A 21,880-nucleotide genomic window follows, 5' to 3' on the forward strand; every position below is an offset into this window, starting at 1 on the left:
GAGCCGCATCCTCCACAACCGAGCCGGCCACGCGCTCCTTTTTATATGAACTTTGAAATCAAAGTTGATTTGGGGTGAAAAGGCCTTGCAGCAGGAACACTGAAACCTTACACGGTAATTTAGACTTTTGGAGGATGCTTTCTAGTTCACAACGGCCTTTCTCATTCCATCCCCTTTGCTGCTCAGGGCTGACCCGAGAGGGAGGTGGTGCCGGGTGGAATATCACTGTCAGGGCGCGGAACTTACGCCAGGCGTTTCCACGCTTCCTAGGACCCCGTGGTTCAGCAGTGGGGTCACACTGCTAGTGAGCGGTAAGACAGTCATCTTATTCGACTTCCCAGCCGTTTTCTACCCAGTTGACCAGTTTCTCCTTTCAGAAACGCCTTTTCTTTTATTTATTTTGAGAGAAAGACCATGCATGCAAGCATGAGTGGGGAGGGGCAGAGAGTATCCCAAGCAGGCTCTGTGCTGTCAGCGTAGAGCCTGACGTCGGGCTTGAACTCATGAACCGTGAGATCGTGACCTGAGCTGAAGTCCAGAGTTGATGGTTAACCGACTGAGCCACCCAGGCACCCTCTGAACTGGCTTTCTGGACACCCAATCTCTTGGGTTTCCTCCTATTTAATGGCCACTTTTTTCCAGTCTGCTTTGCTGGATTTTCCTTCTTTCCTCCATGTTGAAATGTTGGGAGCACCCTAGGCTGGAGTCCTTAGATCCTTCCACTCTATCTTCACCCTCCTCCTAAATATGTTCATTCAAGTTCACGGTTTTAACTACCACCCAGACAGTGCTGGTTTCTAAGTTAACTGCTCCGGCCTCAACTCCAGGCTTCAATGTTGAATTATCCGCTCAACACTGCCACTAGTGTTTCACAGGCAACCGCAACTTTAACTTGCTCCAAAGCAAAGCTCTTGGCCAAAGTTGCTCCTCTGGCAGTGTTCCCCGTTCTGGAACATGGCATCACCATTCTTTGGCTCCACATCTCACTGGCAGGTCCTGCTGGCTGTCTTCATATTAGATCCCAAACCTACTCCTTGCCACCACCTCACTCTAGCCCAACCCACCATCGTCTTTGTCCCAGCAGCAGCCTTCCTACTTCTGTCCTGTTCTTCGTGAAATTAAGGGGGACCTCCTTAACTCTTCCCAGGGCCTCCGGATTCATTCAGGTGGACAGAATTCCATGATCTACAAAGCCCTGCCCGATCTGGCCCCGGGCTGCCTCCTGCTATTCTTTTCTCAGCTCACTTCACCTTAGCCACACTGGCACCTTATTCATCACCTCCAATCACCTTCTACTTGGTCTCTTTGCTTCCGCCCTTGCAACTAACTACTCCTGGGCTAGTCAACAGTCCGCAGCCAGAGGGATCCTGTTAACACTTGAGACGTATCCCATCACCCCTCTGACAGCTTTCACCCCCTTCCCATTTTTTGCTGGAATAAAAGCCCCTGGCTGCCCGCTCAGTCCAACTGCAGCACATCGGCCCCTTTGAGCTTCCCCGACCGGCTCCGGCCTCGGGGCCTCCACGTGTGTTGTTCCTCCTCCCAGGAAGGTGCGCTCTCTCCCCAGCTCTGAAGACGGTACCCCGTCCCCGCGTCTCCGAGGGCCGCTGCGGCCACCAGCCGCGCCGAGCTCCCTGGCCGTCTCCGTCCGCCGCGCCCCCAGGTCCGCACCGCGCGGGCATCTGGCGGGAAGCCCCGCTCGCGGCCCTGGGCGGCACCGCCCCGCCGGCTGCCTTTCCGCCCGCTCCGCGCGGCATCTCGGGGTTTGTAGTTCTGCCCCGGAAGGGCGGCTGCCGGCCCCCGAGGCCGCGCCTCCCCGACACTACAACTCCCACGGGGCAGCGGGCCTCCGCTCCCGCACCCGCCAGGCCGGCAGGCCGCCTGCCTCGCTCGCGGCGGGTCCGGCGGCCGCCGCGGGGAGGGGCGCGAAGATGGCGGACGCGGTCGCGGGCAGGGACAGGTGCGGGGAGCAGCGGCTCGTGTCGCTGCCGCTGTCCCGCATCCGGGTCATCATGAAGAGCTCGCCCGAGGTGTCCAGCATCAACCAGGAGGCGCTGGTGCTCACGGCCAAAGCCACGGTGAGGCGGGCCGCGCGGGGAGGAGGGAGCGGCTGGAGGGGGGGGGCGACCGGAACCGTCGGGCCCCGCCCCGCGGCGCTGCCGGTGCCGCCCCCCACCCCCCCCCCCGCCCGTCGCGGGCTCGCGGCGCGCGCGCCCTGTCCCCTCCCTCGCAGCGCGCGCCCCAGCGCCCGGCGCCCTCGCGCCCACCGCCCCGCCCACCGCGTCGCTCCCGTCCTGCCTCGCGTGCCTTTCGCCTACCGCGCGACTCCCGCCGTTCCCCGCGCGCCGCTCCCGACTTCCCCTGCGCGAGGCCCCGGGTGGTGGCGCTGGCTGACGCGACCTGACGCGTGCCTCCTGTGGCGTCTTCTCCACGCGCATCACCGCACTCCGGGCCCCCAAACCTTCCGTTCTTCCGCTTCCGCCCTGTTCGTGGTTTTCGGGCCCCGGTTCCTCAGGGTTCAGTGAGAGGGTTCTGGAGGTGCAGCCCGACGACGCACGCACCTTGTCCGCGCAGCGAGGCTGGACATCCCCCGTCCACAGCCGGCCTCCGTTTCCCAGCCCGTGGTGCCAGCGCCGTTCTAGGTGCAGGTGGCTCAGGGTCTCTTTGGATTTAGTGTGGACAGTAGTGCTCCAGCACGCTTTGTGTTACTGCACTGGGCCGTGCTTAAGCCTGCCTTGGACTGCGCAGCCCCTGGGGTCTCAGTGCGGTGTCCCTGCAGGGTGCTGGGGCAGAGCTGAGACCTTCTGCCCGCCTGATCCCGGAGCCCGGGGGGCGGGTAGTCGTCCCATCAGCACGTGGTGCTGGGATACTTAGATTCCCTGTGCACTTTCATTCCTTACCCACCAACCTAGAGGGAGGGGAAGAGAGAGGCTCCGTCCAGGTTGTTGATTTGGGGAAGGTGTTTGGGCAAAATGGGAAAGGTGGTCAACTCTCAGCTTCAGGTTGTTTGACTATTACAGTCGTACGCCACCACCTTAGACGCTGTATTTTAAAAATGTGTTCCTGAGTCAGAATTTTTGAATGGTCCTTTGCTCCTTAAAACAACCTATAGTTTTCACATAATTATAATCCATCGTTGAATTTAAAAAAATTTCCCTGAGTTAGAAAGCTAAAATGACTTTAGGGGAAATGCCTGCTTCCCTGCCAACTTTGATACACCTTTGCTTTCTTTCTGACCCATTTCTCCTTTCCCCAGTAGTTTTCTGTAATTTGAGAAACCCAGGTAATCCGCAGTCATCTAAACAATGTAATTTTAAAAATTAAGTTCTGCGGTAAATTTTCAGAGCATACTTTTCATTTCACTTTTTCATTTTGTTTTAGGAACTCTTTGTTCAGTATCTAGCCACCTATTCCTACAGACATGGCAATGGAAAAGAAAGGAAAGCACTCACTTACAGTGATTTATCAAATACTGCAGAGGAATCGGAAACTTTTCAGTTTCTTGCAGGTACTTAGCTTTGGAAACATTCTGGTTAAAACAGATGTAGTGATTTACAGCTTTTTTTCCCCCTGCTTTCACTGAAATAGACTTTTTTTTTTTTTTTTTTTTTTTTTTTTGCTGCTTTCTCCAGGTGCCAAAGTTTACCATGACCTGGCACAGGAAGACATTTTTAGTTTTGTCAGAGTATGTTTGTAATGTGGTTCACCTAGAATGATAGTGAAGTCAACAACCTGCACAAGGATGTTTGGCTGGCTGGGTGGCTGGGGGAGCCTGGCTGACTCCTTACCACTGAAGGGAGAACTCTGGGCTGGTCTGCTCGGCCCCAGAAACAGAGAAACTAGTAGTTGTTGTTGCAGAACAAGCTGTGTGGGCCACAGCTAATAAAAGAGCTTTAATCTATCCCCCCGGGGCCCGCCGGCCTGTCTCAGGTGGGTAGGACAGGGTTGCTCCCAGTCGTTACCAGCACATAGGAGCCCATGGTTTGCAGTCCGTGGAAAGGAAACAGGTCTCTGGCGTTAGTCAGGAGGCAGCGCTGGTTTCCTGCGCTGTCACCCAGAGGCAGGGTCGGAATTCTGTCGTGTTTTGGAACCTGTTCTAGAGTTCAAAGCAGGGACTTGCACATTTTGAAATTTGCATTGCTGTGTTCATGGTCTGCCAAAACCAATTGCTGATGTCAGCTTTATATTTTTAAGATATATTACCAAAGAAGATTTTAGCTAGTAAATATCTGAAAATGCTTAAAGAGAAGAGGGAAGAGGACGAGGAGAATGACACGGATGATGGAAGTAATGGGGACGAAGCAGAGTCCTAAACCCAAAGTCAGCCTGCGGAGCGCCCTCCTGGATTAGCACCATTGCTTTGGAGTAAGCACAGCACCACGTGACTTTAGACTCTTCAGTTGTCAGAGACTTCAAGTACATTGTATGCCCTCCTGGCTGCCTCAGGGCACGTGATGTGCCCACACCATAGATGGCCAACAGGAAAGGAACCCAGACAGCAGCCTTTCCCTGAGGGGCGCACGCTGCAGGCCTGGGGCAGGGCGTACCAAGAAAGCTGCCTGTGCAGTCGGGCACGCCTGGTTCATCTGCCGCGGGTAAGCTGTAGAGGCAGACAAGTTGGCTTAACTTTTTAATTTACGGAGAGATTTTAAAGAGCTTCTAAGTATCAGTTGTGTAAATTCATAGATGACTATTTGGAAATTAGTTGTTGTAAACAACTAGCTGTAGTTTGAGCTAAAAATATAGTTTATGGGTAGTATGTTACATTTGAAAATTTGACGATTTGTCTTAAATACTGCATTTTTATTAACTGAAAAATAAATTTCTTTATTAGAAGCTGTACATAGTTTAATAGTAAATGCTTTGTGGAACTAGATTTAGAGCCCTCTGTTGTTCTCATGCCTTGCTTGTTACCTGAGACGTACGCAAAATTTAAAAAGAAGCATTTCTGGGATGCCTGCGTGGCTCAGTTGGTTGGGTGTCCAACTTCAGCTCAGGTCATGATCTCACGGTTTGTGGGTTTCAGCCCCGCGTCTGGCACACACTGGCGGTGCAGAGCCTGCTTGGGATTCTCTCTCTCCCCCTCTCTCTCTGCTCCTCCCCCACTTGTGCACATGTTCTCTCTCCTGAAATAAATAAACTTTAAAAAATAAATAAAAAGCATTTCTAACACTTTTATTCCCAGAGAAAAAAAATCTCGTTAATATTTTTTGTATTTGGTTTAATTATCTCTGCAAAGGCATTTAAAAATTTTTTAATATTTATTTATTTTTGAGAGGCCAGGGGTAGGGGACAGAGAGAGAGGGAGATGCAGAACCTGAAACAGGCTCCAAGCCCTGAGCTGTCAGCATAGAGCCCGACGCGGGGCTCGAACTCAGACTGTGAGATCATGACCTGAGCTGATGTCGGACGCTTAACTGAGCCACACGGGCGCCCCATTTCTTAAAAACATTTTAAAATACTGTGTATATTGAAAATCTTAAAAAAAAGAAAACTCTCCTTTTATTGTTCATTACACACAAAGTAATTGTTTTTATTGTTCATGAGAGAAAACCATAAGCTCTGTTTGTTTTTTTTGACAGTAGGGTAAATTTTTGGCTGTCTCTTGTCTCTCTTTTTTAAAGATTTGGGTTACAGTTTACATCCAGTAAAGTCATCCTTTAACATCTGATGTGTTGGTTATGTAAGTAATCAATATGTAGGACAGTTCTATCCCCCCAATATTCTTCTGTACCCTCAGAGCCCCGTTCACTTATCCTCCGGTAACTACTGATGTTTTCTGTTCTCTTGTTTTTAAAATTGGTTTAAAATTAAAAAAAAAATTTTTAATGTTTATTATTTTTGAGAGAGACAGATAGCACGTGGTGGGGAGGGGTAGAGAGAGGGAGACACAGAATCCGAAGCAGGCTCCGGGCTCTGAACTGTCAGCACAGAGCCTGATGCAGGGCTGAACCCATGAACCATGAGATCTTGACTTGAGCCGAAGTCAGACGCTTAACCAATAGGGGCAACTGGGTGGCTCAATTAAAAAAAAAAATTTTTTTTTTTTTTAATGTTTATTTTTGACAGAGAGAGAGAGAGACAGCACGAGTGGTGGAGGGGCAGAGACAGAGAGGGAGACACAGAATCTGAAGCAGGCTCCAGGCTCTGAGCTGTCAGCACAGAGCCCAACACGGCTCGAACTCAAAGACTGCGAGATCGTGACCTGAGCCGAAGTCAGACACTCAACTGACTGAGCCACCCAGGCGCCCCTATTTAAACATTTTTAGAAACCCACATTTTGGTGTACCGTTCTGAGCTTTGACAAACTCAGGGTTGTGTAATCACAAGATATAACAGTTCTGTCATCCTGCAAATTCCCTCATGGTCAGATTCATTCCAGCCCTTTACCTTGGCAACCCCTTGAGCTATCCTTTTTACCCAGAGGAGTCAGCAAATTTACTCTGGAAAGGGCCATATAGAAAATATTTTAGGGGCGCCTGGGGGGCTCAGTTGGTTGTGCGTCCAACTCTTGATTTATACTCAGGTCATGATCCCAGGGTCGTGGGATTCAGCCCTGCGTCGGGTCTGCTTGGGATTCTCACCCTCCCTCTCTGCCTGCCCCCCAGCCCTGTACTCTCTCAAAAACAAAACCAAAACATTTTCAGCTTTGTGGGCTATATAATCTCGTTACCACTGTTGAACTAGGCTATTGTAATATAAGCAACCATATATAATACATAAAGTAATGAGTATGGCCATATTTCAGTGGGACTCCATTTCTGGACACTGAAATTTGAATCTTGTATAGTTTTCATGGGTCATGAAATATTATTTTGGTCTTCTTGAAACATTAAAAATGTAAAAACCATTCTTAGCTTATGGGCCATACAGAAACACAGTGGGCTGGCTTTGGCTCACAGACCATGGTTTGCTGACCGGTCTTTCCCATGTCACAGAAATGGAATTCTAGAGTACAGAGCCTGTGAACCCAGCTCTGCCCTGTTAAGTGTAATGCACAGGGTTCATGTTATTGCTGGTCCCACTCCTTATTGCTGTGTAGCCCCCCACCCCCGCTAGGGATATACAGTAGTTTATCCATTCCCCAGGCCAACACATAATTCCCAATTTGGGTTGTTTCCAGCATGATTACAAATAAAGCCCTAGAAACATTTGTGTGCAGGTTTTAGGTGAACAGAAGATGTCCCTTTGCTTGAGTATACACTTGGGAGTGAAATTCGTATTTAAGTTCATAGGAAACTGCCAAACTTGTGAAGTGCCTGTACCATTTTGGATTCCCATCAGTAGTAAAGGAGTTTCACTTGCTCTGCGTCCTCTGCAAAACTTGGTAGGTTGTTTTTGTTTTTGTTTTAAATTTCAGCCCCTTTAATGGGTATAGGTTTTAATTTGCATTTCACTAATAACTAATGTTGAGCGTCTTAGTATTTGCTCATTTACCGTATTTTCTTGGGTAAAGTGTCCAAATTGCCCATCTTTTTATTGGGTTTTCTTTTGGTTGTGTTTTGAGAATGTTATATATTCTGAAAACAAGCCCTTTGCTAGATTATGTGATTTGCAAATATTTTCTCCCAATGTGTAGCTTGTCTTTTCCTTGTCTTGACAGCATCTTTCAAAGAGCAGAAATAATGATATCTCTATGAGAAGTTCTTAATTTTGAGGAAATCCACTTTATGTTTTTTCTCTGGGGATCATGCTTTTCTGATCATATCTGAAAACTTGTCATCAAACCCAAAGTCACAAAGATCTCTGAGTATCTCTTTAAGTGCCGTGCACGGCCACTAGTGTCTGTGCCTTCGGGACACGATGCTGTTTAAGAAATCCCCCAGAAAAATACTCACTGGTTTGTGTTCAACCAACTGAACATTCTTAACCCATCTAAGCGTTTCCGACCCAGTTCAGGGAGCTCTCCTCCTTGGGTCGTGTGCCAGTCTGATCCGAGAGCCTCCTCCTCACTGGTTTCCTCATCTCTGCAGCCTCCTTCCTCTTCCTCTTCTATACTGGTAACAGATTATCGAAACAGATTTGTGAAGATTTTTCTTTTCCTGGTCAGAAATGTTCAAGTAGCTGTCGGGACCCAAGCCTCTTCTAATACTGTGTACATTTCATCGAATCCTCCCATCAACTGTATAGTGTCCGCGTTTCACAAAGGGAATGGGTGGTCAGGTCAAGGCACTAGTGCAGGACATACCTAGGAGGTGGTGGGCATGGGATTCAAATCCCAGACTGCTTTCTTTACTGGGCCATGCAGCTTAGAAAGGATCGTCTCTCCCCGCCTATGTGGTGTACATTCTTGGCATTCAAGGCCCCGAACACTGATCTTACTCTGCTGTAGATGCTGTAGTTTTCCTACCTTAACCTTCCATTCCTCTTGATGTGGGCTCCCCGTCCTCTGTGGAGCAGAAACACCCTGATCAAGCAGCTTGCTTTTCTGAAATTATTTCCTAATTCATGTAACACTCACCATCATAGGTTTTTAAAATTTTACTTCTTTAGAGAGAAAGCATGTAAATGTCGAGAGGGGAGAGGGGGAGAGACAGAGACACAGAATCCCAAGCAGGGTCTGCACTGTTAGTGGGGAGCCTGACTCTGGGCTTGATCTCATAAGCAAGGGAGGTCACGACCTGAGCCAAAATCAAAGATTGGATGCTTAACCGACTGAGACTCCCAGGCGCCCCATCATTACAGTTTTAATCCTTATGTTTTTGTAGTCAGTTCGTGACTATAATGCTTCTGGCCAGTCAATAAAGTGAGACTTAAACAGCAAGAATGTAATAAGGTAAGCCCATATTGATTAAGAGATTATAGAGCTCTCATCATTTTCTTACATTCTTCCAGTAGCAGCTAGATGTCCCGGGGCCAGTGGGTGGTTTTAGATAGTAAGTCAGTGAGAAGTACAGGGTCCTGGATACATTAGGCAGGAGGTAGTGGGAAGAACTTCATTTTGCCAGGAAAGGGGAAGGAAAAAAAAAAAAAAGACTGGAACAAAATACACCAGAAGTTTTAAGAATCCCTATCCGTGTTGTGATTATAAATAATTTAAAATTTTCATCTTTATGTTCATCTGAATTTTTACATTCTCTGTAATTAATACAGTCTTAAAAATCAGAAAATAAGAACGAAACCTTGGCCTGCTTTAGCACCAATGTACGTGTATCCTAGGGTTTTCAGCCATTGTTTGGCTTTAAGTCCAGCCCTCCTTTCCCAACAGCATATATTCTTGAGGGTACAGATAGTGGGAGTCACAAACAGCCCACAGCAAGGCCACCAGGGCCTTCAGAGCTGTAGCAGTATGTGTCACCCTAGCCTGGTGGAGGGGGTTGTGACGCACCAGGATGAGACACCTGGATGTGGTCAGTTACGGTTCCCACACAATGTGGATCTCAGGGCTTGCATTTGCCTGGGGCTTAGTTCTGCGGCTTTTGACTTCATCCTTTCTCATGGCATTTAGAGTAGAAACACCCCAGTCCCCCTAGATACCGCATTTGTTTTTCTAGTTCGTTCCTGTGGCTCTCATCCCCAAACCCGAATTCTCAGGGACTGATGCTTAGCCCTTTTGAGTTTCTGGATATGTTGTTCAAGGAATTGGTCCAATACTTGCAGACTAGGCCTCTGGACGTCCATCACTGGAGGCGTGCTCCCACCTTGGAAACCTGGAATCTTACACCGTACCGAAGATAGTGCCCAAATAAAATCTGTGAGTAATTGAAAATCTTTGGGAGAGGCAGCTGTAAATATGAGGAATTTTATTTTATTTTTTGCTGACATACTATGAGGCAAAACAAAATTGACACCATACAAAATAACTTTATAAAATATCATTCACATCATATTTTATCAGATTTACAGCATTCTGTGCATGTTAAGGGTTATGTAAGGAGGTGAAAAAACACTATGCCAAACTTTTAGTATTAGTTTATATACACACAGTAAGAAACAAAACAAGTAACTGTTAGGTTTTCCATGAATTTATTGCAAAAATAGTGCAAACTACTTAACCTAGTAAGCTGTAAAACAAACTCGAAAGGACCCAGCTAAGCTTGAACGTGACAATAGATGCTCAGTGTCTCAGCCTTTGGCATTCTTCACCAGTTTGTCTTTCGTCCATCAAGACCACTCCCCACCTGCCGGGTGAGGGTGAGGGCTGGGGATGGAGAGACGCGGAGACTGGCTCTTCCGAGACCAGATCCATCCGGCTGCCTGATGCCAGCGCTTCCTTTAGGATCATGCTACTTACTCAATGGCAATTTTGTGAGGTCTGTGTTGAAGCCATTAAGATGCCAAGATGTTTAAGTCTGACCTTAGAAACAAGTCATCCAACCTCTTGATGACACGGAGAAAAGAATTAAGGAAGCAGCATGAACAGAAAGGACTGGGAACATTATTGTCTGCCTACGCACACGGTATCCTTTTTCGCAGGTGCATTTGGGTGAAGTAGCACTAATGGTGGGCGACCTTTGAACCAGATACTGAAGTTGAAAAGACAAAAACAAAGGATCCTGTATCCCGACAAGAGTCACTTTAAAATCTCGTCCAACAGTCTATTGGGGTCCAAAAAGCGTAGATCTAAACAAAATGATAAGAGCAAAACAAAATGCTACATATAAAAGCTAAAGAAACAAAATGCAGCATATTCAGGTTCTTTTTCTTGAGGTACCTATATAAATTTAATCACCTGCCCCAAAGTACTCTTGTTAGGTGAAAGAACAGAATGCTTACTGGTGAGCCAATTGCGGGGCGTTTCTCACCACTGAGAAAGTGCAACGGCGCCGATCTGTATATGCAGCATACCGAAGGATGAGCGACTCTACAAAATAGAGCTCAAGTACTGACCCGATGGACGCTCAACAATGAGAACATTTAACTAGAATCATCCCATTTTTTGGAGATCCTGCAGCAAAAAGCCTCCCAAATCAACTTTCAGAGTTTTGCCACTAAGGAATGTTGGTTCTCTTGTAAAATTCAGAGATCTCTTTAAAATAGTAAAACTATACAGGAAAGATCCCTAATTTTTATTTCTTATTGGTATAAAATCAAATTCTTAAGACTCCAAAATATTGTGTTACCTCCAAACAATTAAGTTTAAAAAAGATCACCACAGTAGGAAAAGTCTAGAATTGTAAACTGCCAAATATAAAAGCATGGAAAGTCATCGATCTCCTACCTTAACTTTCTCACCTGCCAGAAAGCTTGCCTAACTCAGGGCAACCCCGGGGCTGTTGCTGAATGCAGGCCTCCCCCCACCCCACCACGGCCCACCCCACACTTCAGTGGCTCCCGCACCCCCCTCTTCCTCCGGCTCCCCCCTGGCCACCAACACCTCCACCAGGAGAGACGAAATCGACAACAGTCCATTTGCTGCTTATGAAATAAATGTATAAAATACGCCAGAGGTGGCGGGGGGGGGGGGGGGGAAGGGGCACAGATGGCAAAACCCGCAACAGTTAAGTGCGTGGGAGTTGTCTTGGCTGCCCCTTCATTGGCACAGAAAATGAAGAGAGAGCTTTAAGTACATGCATAGAAGAGTTTGGAATTTGTTTGTAAAATGTTAATTTGCTCTTGGACATAATTTTTTTTTTCTTTTCTTTTCACAAGAGGGCAGTTGGGATTTCAGTTCTACCTTACTTGTTGGCTGGGGGCAACCTATCAAATTCCATGGCCAATTGGGCTTTTCTCCCCACCTGCAATGTAAGAATTTTAATTTCATACTGATTTTTTCAATGCATTAGGATTCAACACAAAAGGCACAAAATAAATAAAAAGATTAAATAAACGGAAATTATGATTTCAAGCTTTGTGTGGAGTTATATCTTGCTGTTTGGTTACTTTTTCCAATTTGATTTGACAGACTTAGTAAATAGCACCCAACTGTTTAACTGAGGTAGATCCACATTGTAAAGAAAGCTGGGTCCCCTCCATTTTATGTCTAAGTTTAAGATGCTTTTACAAAAACAAAAATCCAGATAATCCTATGCGGAAGCGATGGCAGGTGGCACTACCTGAAGAAAGCTTAGAACGTGAGCAGGTTCAGTAAGATTCATGCCCAAATCACACTCTCCATTTGCCATAAATAAATCTCAGACTGGAGGGAAAAAAAAACAAACATTTAAAAGTAACCCTGAAAAAGTCTCTAGACTTTCAGAATAGGTCATTTTGACTGCCACAGAAATGCACAATGGTCCGTTTTCATCGAGCAGTGGCAACGGCCACGCCAGACCAGAGAGCGCGAGAGAGGGATCTGGATCACCGAAAGTTTCCCTTTGTAACTCCAGAGAAGAGACTGGTTGATTTAGGATATAGCATCTTGATCTGAACAGTTTAAACCCACCCTGCCTAATATTTTTGCATACTCTGAAACTTACAATTTTAACATCTGATTAAGGCTTGATTTAAAGTGGCATTACCACCTCGCGTCATGCAGGCATCGGACATCCTCAAAACACACGGAATGGTAGTGAACAAAAGACAAGGACGTAAGCCTCCGAATTGTATTTAGCAGGTACTATAATTTTATAATTAATTGTACAATTCATGTAGCAAATGAGAAATTATACAGAGAGGCCAATGTATATAAATACTAGTTTGTACAGGAACTTTCAGTTTTACAAAACAGCACTGCACGGTTTCTCTATTGCAAGCACAAGACGTCGTCACATAGACCCACCGCACAGGTATAAACAGTCCGTAGACAATACGCAGAGTACCGCCTGAAACGAGGCCCTTGTAGCTGCTCAGCTGCTTAGAAAATAGTAAACTTTCAATGGTCACAATACATTTGGATTCAAAATATCTTCTAAAATGTTTTATTGTGGGGGGAAAATTAAGAAGGGGCAAGATCTACCTATGGAACTGCTGAATTCATTTTTGGTTCTTTTTCAATTATTTTATAAAAATAAAATAAAACTAGAAAAGTTGATAAAACTCAGGGTTAAAACCCCTCAATACATATTAGGTAAGTAATCTGAAGTGTATCAGAGGTAAGAAAAATCTGGATTTAGACACTACATTCTTTTCTTGTATTTAATGAGTAATTAGCCACTTTGCTGCACAGAAACTTAACAGTTATTCTCTTAAAACTTTTTAAAAAGTAAAAACTCACTTGCCTCTATAGTTACAAAACATGAATTCATACCTTCAGCCACTACATTAAAACCACTATCAAACTCAGGACTCAAATTTCCATTTAGTGCTACACTATATACTCTCAGGATTTTAGTCACGCGTGCATTTGCCTTGGAAGAAGATCCGAAATTCTGAATGTGTCCTCCCCTCTGCAGCCAGCACCTCTGCCGAGGGAAAGACCACTCACTGCCTTTCAAAAAGGAGAGACTGGGAGAAGGGAGGGCCAAGAGGAGCCAGTAAGGGTGGATTTCTATGCATTTTCAAAATAAATAGCATTGGGTTCTTTCCCCCACTTGAAAGCAATAAAATCATCCCGGACAGGGTAAGGTGTTTTGTCATTAGACCATCAGCCAAGAAACTGCTCAAAACCTGGCTTGGACGAGTTAGAGATTAAAAACTGCATTTTAGGTATGTCAGCATCGGGAGTCCTATATGCACGGCTCACCCCAGTCAGCAGCTTCCCCGCACACCGCACAAAACAGAGCAACGCTAACGAAAAGCGTCCCAAGAGAAGGACAGTAGGACTGAATAGCACCTTACGTCTGAGGACTTCACGCGCAATTTACCAGAGACACGATTCCAATTCCTTTTCTAAAAATCTAGTTCCATGACACTAAATAGTCTTGTCAAGCGACTAAGGGGACAAACCACCAGGTCTTGCTGACGGTTATGGTCGACGCCTGACTAAAAGAGATGGATCTTGCGCGCATTTCCCGGAATCCCCGCCGCGGACGTGGACTTGGAAAGGAAATCCTGCGGCTACAAGAACCTAACGTTTTCCGACGTGAGACAGTATGCACGGGCATCACAGTTTACAAAGTCAGGAGCTGAGGAGCAAACGCAGCTTCAAAGGCAGAAGGTCAATGATTGACTTGTGGAATGATCCAGGCTTACTTCCCAATGAAAACGCAGCCCCAACGCGATTCCAAAAGGACACTGAGGACCGGACTTTTAAAGGCACAGAGGCTGAGACTGGGTCTTCCAGAACATGCTCAGTCGGGTACCGAGGGAGACCAGAGGAAGGCCTGGTGCCACCCACTTCCTGGGTCAGAGGGACCTGCCCTCTCCCGCCCCCCCCCCCCCCGATTGTCCCCACAGTCTCTAGAGTTCAAAGGAGCCTCGGCTCCCCAACACAAGCACCGAGGTCTGCCAAGTGGTGCCAAGGGGCCACGCAGTTGGCCTGCACCGCACCCCTGGCCTCATGGTGTAGGCTGGTCTTGGGATCGACTCACGGTTTGAAGGACCTTGATTCAGAAGGTGCTTAACGAGGGTGGCCTCAACATCTAGTTCCTGGAGACACTTGAGGAGGAAGAGTTAATATTTGGTGTTTTAGCTTTAACTCTTTCACATCAACCAGTAAGAGAAAAGTGTTAACAAAAGCACCAGTAGTCTTCAGCTCCCTCTTTTAAAATAATTTTTCATGAACGTGAAAATGGCGGGAGAGGCCCACCCCGGGATTCTGGAGACATTTATGCACAGAGCTCATGGGCAGATCTGAGTTCAACAGTTCACATTACTGAATCAGAGTGGGCTGCCGTGCGGTGTCCCCTGAAAACGCCCTGAATGGGATTCTGGTCGAAGAGAAGGCCAACCCAGAGCGCCCGAGCAGTTCCAGAAGCAGCAGGTCAGCAGACACTGAGGGTGCCCGCGCTGAGCGCCCACGCATCTTGGGGAGGGCTGTGTCTACAAAACAGTGTAGTCGCGCCATTACAAAACATTCGTAGAAAGATCGCAAAGGACACTTAGCTCTTTCAGGATTAAAGCAGCCGCGCAGCGAGAAAAGCATCAAAACCCAAAATGACAGTGCTAAAGGCAAAAACTGCCAGGTCATGTTACACGCGTAACCTCTCTGCGCCAAAGTCAGCATCTGATGAGCGTCCGGTGAGCGAGCAGAGCAACCTCCACGCCCCCAGACGTCCGTTCCCGCAAAACCGCCCGCCCGTCCCTCAACAATTTAAGAGCAAACCAACGGAGGGGTCTCGCAGCAAATGCGGACCTTCAAAGATGAGAGAACCTACCGAGCCTAAAGACAAGAGGTGAAGAGGGCAGAGGGCGACCCCGACTGACCCACGGCAGCGTGTGGGCAAAGGACGTTCTGGCAGCAAAGTGGTTAATCACAGGGAGGGCTATTCAGAGCGGTAGGTGACAGACTCTCAGGACAGACTGCCTGCGAGTTAGCGAGTTAGTGTCAGATGACCCAGGGGGCCCTGGGAACTCCGACTTCAAGATGCTGGCTGTGGGCCCTTATCCGGTCAAACAAAGGGCCTTGGACTCGGACAGAACATTTTGCTTTTAAACCGTAGATCATTTTTAAGTAGGGAGTGACGGTAACTCAAGGTTCCAAGGTCAAAGGCCGATCACGACCGCACTGTCTCCTGCGACCACACGGCCACTTTAGATGGATTATTTTTGCACAAGAGTCGGTGTTTAAGCACCTTTGTGATTTTACAGAGCGTATAAAAAGGGAGGAGAGCGCAGAGGGAGCCATTTTCAACCCATTCACAAGTGAAGCAGAGAAGAGAGTGCTTTCTCACAGCAAACAGGGAAGCGCACAAGGCCAGGACCACAGGCCGCTTCAGGGTCTCGCTGCACGCAGCCCCGCACGGAGGCGCTCCCGCCAGCCTGGGAGGACGGTGCGGGAGGCTCTTCCGTTTCATTCGTGCTGGCTGCTTAGAGTCCTAAAACGAGTCCTAAAACGGAGCCGGGCAGCCCCGAGGAGTCCCGGCCCGCCTCTCTTACCTCCGAGGGGGAGGAGGGGACTGCCCACGGGTCACAGTATGGCACACGCGTTTTCAAGCCAGAACTGGAGAGAGAGATGTTCACAATTCAGTTTATTCAGGCAACGTTTTGGCTATTTTCAGTGTGGATAGCTACGCTTAAGAGCAAACACGAATCTACTGAGAATTCAGAGGTAGCCTTTATCTGCATTTATTTACTTTTTTTTAAACTAAAACGTATTCAGAAACCACTTTCTGTAGTGATTTGGCTAGGCCAATACATTCACTTTAGACAATAAAATGGCAAAACATAACCAAAAAAGCATTACGGAGGGCACCACGATGGCATCGACGCTACATTGACACACATTCGTGACTGGTTTGGGTCTAGAAGCTCCGTGTGTGTCTTACTGGGTAGCCTGACCGCAAACAATTACACACTGTGGGCTGTGGGCTGGAGCACATACTTCTCATCTAGCAACGTCACAAGGCATAAAGGAACAGCGCTGGATCTCCGGTCTCTCCAGCATCGACGGGCTAAGCCACAAATGACGGTTTTGACACAACAGTGATCTCATGGCTTTAAAATGATGGCTGACCAAAGAGAAGTGAGGGAGGCCCTCACCGTCTGGCAACATTGGCCACACAGATGCTTCTGATCCGAACTGTCAGATGCTGGATGGAACTGGAAGAAAATGCTTTAAGGAGCCATGAAAAACAACCAGGAATTAGACCAAAGAGAGCGTTCAAAGGATTTATAATTAACCCTCTTAAAGTTAAATCTTCAGACCTCAACGGGAGAGCATACTCTCCTTTCAATAAACTGCAAACTTCCTTTCTGGAAAACAAGAAAACGAGGCTAATTTGTCCTTCATGAATGGTCAGCAGACACAAGGCTAAAGAGGCAGAGTGAAGTCCACGCGACTCTAACACATAATACTGAAAACGTGCCAGTACCCTACAACAAAGCGACACGTCGCGTTCCTATCACGTTTGCGGCCCTACATCTATTTACAATCATTTCAAACAAGTACAGCAGATGCAAAGTTGGACATAATAAAAAGGAAGTTGTCAAAAAAATCAGTGCAATTATTCTGAGTTGAAAATCTTCCTTACAAAAGAGTCAGCGTGTGTGTGTAACACAGACAGCCCCATTACAAAGTCACACGTGCACCGTGTCCACACTGAAGAGAACGTCACCGCAGCCGAAACCCGCAGGCAGGGCAGCTCGAGGGAGAAGATTCTTGGTTACTTTGGGGAAGGGCTTAAAATATAAATAAACTATTTGCATTCTGAAAGTGAGGCGTACGAACACTGAGGAAGTTTCTATTTATTGTACATTCCTTTTCTCATGAGCGTGAGAGATGAGTCAAAGAGAGGTCACAGGGAAATTTCTATGGCTTGTCTGGGCCACTGGGATCGTCCACTGTCTGGATTATGTCAACTTCTAAAGCTCCTCCTAATGGAACTGCCTTAGGTGTAGGAAAATGCCCATGAAAAATCCTTTTAACTGTCCAACAGATCAAAGTCCCGTTGAAGGAGTACATCCAGATCCTGACGGCTCCACGAACCAAGCCAAGTGCTTCCATGATGCCAAGCAACCAAGAGAAGCCGTCCCAGCCCCCCAGGCCCCCCAGAGACAGTCTGGTGTCCCAACTGCAGGACGCTTGGCTGGTCTACCCTTAACATATTGTATCAAATATATAATTTGACTGAAAAACTGCCTTGTAAAAATAAAATTTAAATCACCCTGCAGATCAATGTAAAATTACATTGCTGCATATATAAGAAAAACAATTCATCCAGAAAAATTACACTTGTGGCTTTCAAAAATAAAATCATCCGGCAAACTTGCAGGTAAACATTAGGCAATTTATAAAAGTTGGGGAAAGAAACTGCTAGCATATCCATCAGGTACCACATGCACTGGGATATCCACATCGGCCAAATCGAACCAGAGCAGAAAGAAAAAAAATAAATAGCAACATTTGCATTTACCAACAATAAAAATAACATATAATATGACATCAGTAAAACTACCCCGCACCCCGCTGCAGGAACTGAACTACACGGTCTTTTCCAATGAGCACCCCGCAGCCAGGGTGAACATCATCAGAGCAGGGACCCCGGCCAACCTCAAAAGAGCAGGGAAATCACTCCGTTGCCACCACGTCCCTCTCGGGCAAGCCCCCCCCACCCCCACCCACCGAGGGCCAGGGGCCGCCTGTGGTTCTAGAGTGCAAACATTCATCCACGGGAGTGTGAGAACACCACCAGAAAGCGACATCACGTTAACAAGTAAAAGCAGACCCTATAACGTATCAAAAGTGTGTGTGTGAAGATTTCTCAACTCCCAAACCAAACAGTCCCTTTCTAAAAGTACAGGTATGCCCAGTTTTACAATAACGTATCCGCACTAGGCAATTCTGAGCTTGTAGCACACAAACAGGCTGGAATCTCAGCGTCCCCAAGGGGCACGGGCACAAAGCAGCGGCCGCCCTCGGCTCCCCCGGGGTTTCCTTCATTGCTTTGTCACTAGGGCGAGAGCGGGGCGAGCAGAACAGTTGGGAAGGGAGGGGGGGTACAGTCATTTCTCTTAAAGCGAACATTTTAAAATCTACTAGGAAGAGTACCAGTATAAGAATCTCATTGGGAGACCTCTTTGAAAGAGACGAGATAAATCCTAGTTTTCCTCTTTAATGAATCCAGATTTCTACATCATAATTTTCACATTCAGTTTGCTTAAAGCAAGGCACACCTTACTTAACAGTGGGGCGGGGCAAAACCAGCGAGCGGACGCCACTCGAGTCCACACGGGCCCCGAGCCTCCGGTGACCGCACGCACGTGGAGGACGGGGCTCCCCTGGGAATCTGGGGCCACGAGGGCCGAGGTAGCCCAGGGGCGGGGGGTGCAAGCACAGTCAGAGACGGGCGAGGGCCCCTTTTGGCTTCCACATGAACAGGGCTCAGACTTAGTCTACTGCACTTTGAGGTTTTACGCTGTCTCAAAACTGATCCTAATAACGGGGGGATTGGTAGAAATTTGGGAAAACAATTATTTACCTGAGAAACTGTAACTACAGCCATTTGAATTCTGAATCATCAGATGTGTACAAAGGTATGCAGCTAACCCAGCTGGAGACGTTTGGTCTGTTAATGCTTTTAGTATGAAAGGTTTTATAAAACTAGCATAGGGCTGTACAAAGTACCTTTCTCGAAGTACTATGCCCACGAAAAGGAACACCTTGCCTTCAAATGATTAAAGAAAAAAAAGGTCTAATTTTCTGTCAGCCTGTGATCTCTCCTAGGCGTTAGCTTAGAAGGCACCTGCCCACACTGCCAAAGGGCTCCCCCGGGCTGGGCCCTCGGTGCTCGAGGGAGATTACTCTTCAGAAAGTTCTCCCTCACGGGTTCTCAGACTTCAGGCAGCCCCGCAATCCCGGCTGAAGGTACAAAATACAGACGCCCAGCCCAGCTCTGGAGAATCTGATTCAGGGGTCTGCATTTTTACCAAGCACCGCCACTGCCCTGACCGCCAGGACCCTGTGGCAGGTCGCAGAAACAAGCCTTTGAGACACACGGTTCCAGATGACCCTAAACATGGCTGAAAACTAACCTAATTTCAGATTTCGAAGGTGTATTAGTGAAGAGATTCCCTCCTTAGCTTGGATGCTCCTGGTAATTTAAGCCAAGAGTGTATTGGTATCCTTCTGAAAATAGGAGAAAGTGCCACTTGCCAATAAAAGGACAGGGAATTGCAACATTTCTTAGAGCAGAGGCTTCTGTTCATTTAAAAAGACCAAAATAACAAAAAAAACAAAAAAAAAACAAAAAAACAAAAACCAACAAAATAACAACAAAAAAAACCAACCAACCCAAAAAACAAAAAAACCCCCAAAACAAAAAAGATACAGCAAGAAAAGGCTAACGCCATTACTAAGACACCCACATGCACACACAGACACGCACGCACACACCACTCTGAGTATATATCTTCACAAACAATAGTCGCCCCTTTGTCATCGCCGCCAAAATCTAGGCCGAGTGTCGGTCACAGCCCCGCCTGTGGTCGCCCCTCCCCCCTCCGAGCCAGCAGACAAGGATGGAGGTGGGGGTGCTGTCTCCAGCAAGAGGCAGCCCATCGGGACCCCCGTCCCACCGCAGGGCCAGAGGTCAGTGTCGGGGAGGGGGTCCGGGGAGGGCCGTCGGCAGGGAGGGGTAAGCCTACAGAGCACAAAGCAGCACTGGGGGGGGGGGGGGAAGGGCTCGTCTCCTTCCCCGAATCTCTACACTGAACGTGGATTTGATTTGTTTTAAAAACTGTCTACGAGGACAAACAGCCCACTTAGCACAGAATCGTCTGCTGTTACCCTTCCGGAGTTGTCCGTGGTATCACGCTTAGTGCGACGGTTTCTAGATTGGCAAACCCGCGTCTGGGGCCCAGAATGCAAATCTCTTCTGCGGGCTTTGCAGTCCGCCACCTCCGCGGGCAGGCTCCGTCGCGGGCCGCTGGCCTCGCGCCCAACGGGGAGCCACCGCCGACGGCTCTCTGCGCGTTTCAGTGCATAGATCCTACGAGACTCGTCTAACAGAGAACCAGACGCAGAGAGAAGTGCACTCCGACACGTGGACCTGTTCCAGGAATGGAAGAATAAGTACATTCCATCTGTGCTTAACCGGCTGAGCAACACACGGGGGCGGGAGGTGGGGTGGCGGCGAGCGGCTGCCGTGCGCGCTCGGTGCCCCCCAAGGTACAGGCTACGCAATCTACGCGGGGAAGGCGGGTCGCGGTCACATTGAGTCAATTGCATACTCCTGTACGTAAGCGCGAGAACCACACGAGGCGGTCCAGTCTCCAGGCTCCAAAACACTCCTGATATGCTAAACAGATCACAATAAGCACCCCATAGTCAATAAAATGAAAAACAGCATCTACCTATCACATTAATACTGCAAACCAGATATATATATTTTTTCTCTTACATTAAAGACATAACAGTGAAAAAGGATTGTACTGTATTTATCACCACAGACCCGTATTCTTTAGAAACTTTGGAAAATAAATGTCACAGTCCTATAGGACAAATCTTACGATTAGACTGTCGGCATATTGTCTTTTTTCTTTTTTTTTTTTTTAAATAAATTTTTATTAAAATGGCACTTGTCTGCCAATCTCTCTGGACCTATAAATGTTGTAAACACACATGGCCCGTCTTCTGCCCCCGCTCCTTATTTCAAGCTGAGTGAGAGGCGGGTGGTGACAGAGCGAGACGCCCGTGGGCGCCTCGGCGGGCCACCTGCCCTCGGCCCCGAAGAGCTTGTGTGAGCCCTGTCAGGAGCGCACTAGGGTCACTCTGGTGTAGACGTCAGCGACCCCGTCACAACGCTCAAGGCTTTAAAACCACTGCCGTGCTCTGTGTTTTGCTTCCACTCTCTGAGAACGTTCACAGCTAGTTTGAGCCCATCAATTTCATAGAGAATCACGTATTAAAAACAAGTAAATCGAATGACCAAATAAATTAAAAATGTTTTAAAGCCCTGAGTTCATAGACTGGTTTTAGGAGATTTTTAGGAAACACGGGACTCTATTTTAAGAAGCAGCTTCTAGATTTTGGCAAACCATACTTCCTACGACAATGGGGTCTCATACAGGTCTGCAGTTCAAAATCCAAGTCTGAAATCCGGGACGGAAGGCATTCTGGAAGATGGAGAATCTACGAAAATCGATGACGTCTCATGTTCGATGCTGGCTGTCACGGAAGGGCTGGGCATCTGTTGGTCTGAGTGTAGCTGGTCTCATGTGAATCCAACTCCGTACACCATCGTAAACACTACGACACGTCAAGCAAAGTACATGGTGCGCAGCGTGTCCTGATGAACCTGGACCGCCTTTGCCAAGGCTTGGTGGTCTCGCCCATTACTCTGCCCGGAGGTATGGCTTCCTTCGGCACTGCGGGCGCGGGGGAACAGAGAGAGAGAGAGCGCGGCCTTCAGTGCCCCGGGTACCCGGGGAGGCGCCCACGCAGCCGCCGGGCGGCGGGGAA

At 47.7% G+C, this 21,880-nt stretch overlaps 2 protein-coding genes and 1 long non-coding RNA gene across 9 annotated transcripts in view; 2 read left to right on the top strand and 1 right to left on the bottom strand.

The window, feature by feature from the left end:
* The first annotated feature begins 1,863 nt into the window (after window positions 1-1,863).
* CHRAC1 (chromatin accessibility complex subunit 1) lies at window positions 1,864-4,836 on the top strand. The gene is made up of 3 exons (XM_047074229.1): window positions 1,864-2,078; window positions 3,382-3,508; window positions 4,195-4,836. The coding sequence occupies exons 1-3, from the start codon at window positions 1,932-1,934 to the stop codon at window positions 4,311-4,313; spliced, it is 393 nt and encodes a 130-aa protein (XP_046930185.1). The 5' UTR covers window positions 1,864-1,931; the 3' UTR covers window positions 4,314-4,836.
* A 3,803-nt stretch (window positions 4,837-8,639) lies between these two features.
* Window positions 8,640-10,621, top strand: LOC124507839 (uncharacterized). The gene is made up of 2 exons (XR_006961153.1): window positions 8,640-8,776; window positions 9,601-10,621. It is a non-coding gene; the product is annotated as an uncharacterized LOC124507839 (long non-coding RNA).
* AGO2 (argonaute RISC catalytic component 2) overlaps window positions 9,727-21,880 on the bottom strand; it is a 113,435-nt gene continuing 101,281 nt past the window's right edge. For 6 of the 7 annotated variants that reach the window (XM_047074231.1, XM_047074230.1, XM_047074236.1 and 3 more), the window contains one exon: window positions 9,727-21,786. In XM_047074231.1, the coding sequence (XP_046930187.1) occupies window positions 21,678-21,786 (109 nt within the window). In that variant the 3' untranslated portion in view covers window positions 9,727-21,677. The remainder of the gene's footprint in view (window positions 21,787-21,880) is intronic. The other variant, XR_006961152.1, reaches the window with a different exon arrangement.

This window comes from Lynx rufus, unplaced genomic scaffold (genome assembly GCF_022079265.1).
Source record: "Lynx rufus isolate CCGP_SWC_20201006 ecotype Redwood Valley unplaced genomic scaffold, mLynRuf1.p SCAF_12, whole genome shotgun sequence".
In the NCBI taxonomy this organism is placed as follows: domain Eukaryota; kingdom Metazoa; phylum Chordata; class Mammalia; order Carnivora; family Felidae; genus Lynx; species Lynx rufus.

Coding starts and splice junctions, on each gene's coding strand:
- CHRAC1 (XM_047074229.1), top strand. CDS start 1,932: ATGGCGGACGCGGTCGCGGGCAGGGACAGGTGCGGGGAGCAGCGGCTC. Junction 2,079..3,381: donor TGCTCACGGCCAAAGCCACG/GTGAGGCGGGCC, acceptor ATTTTGTTTTAG/GAACTCTTTGTTCAGTATCT. Junction 3,509..4,194: donor AACTTTTCAGTTTCTTGCAG/GTACTTAGCTTT, acceptor TATATTTTTAAG/ATATATTACCAAAGAAGATT.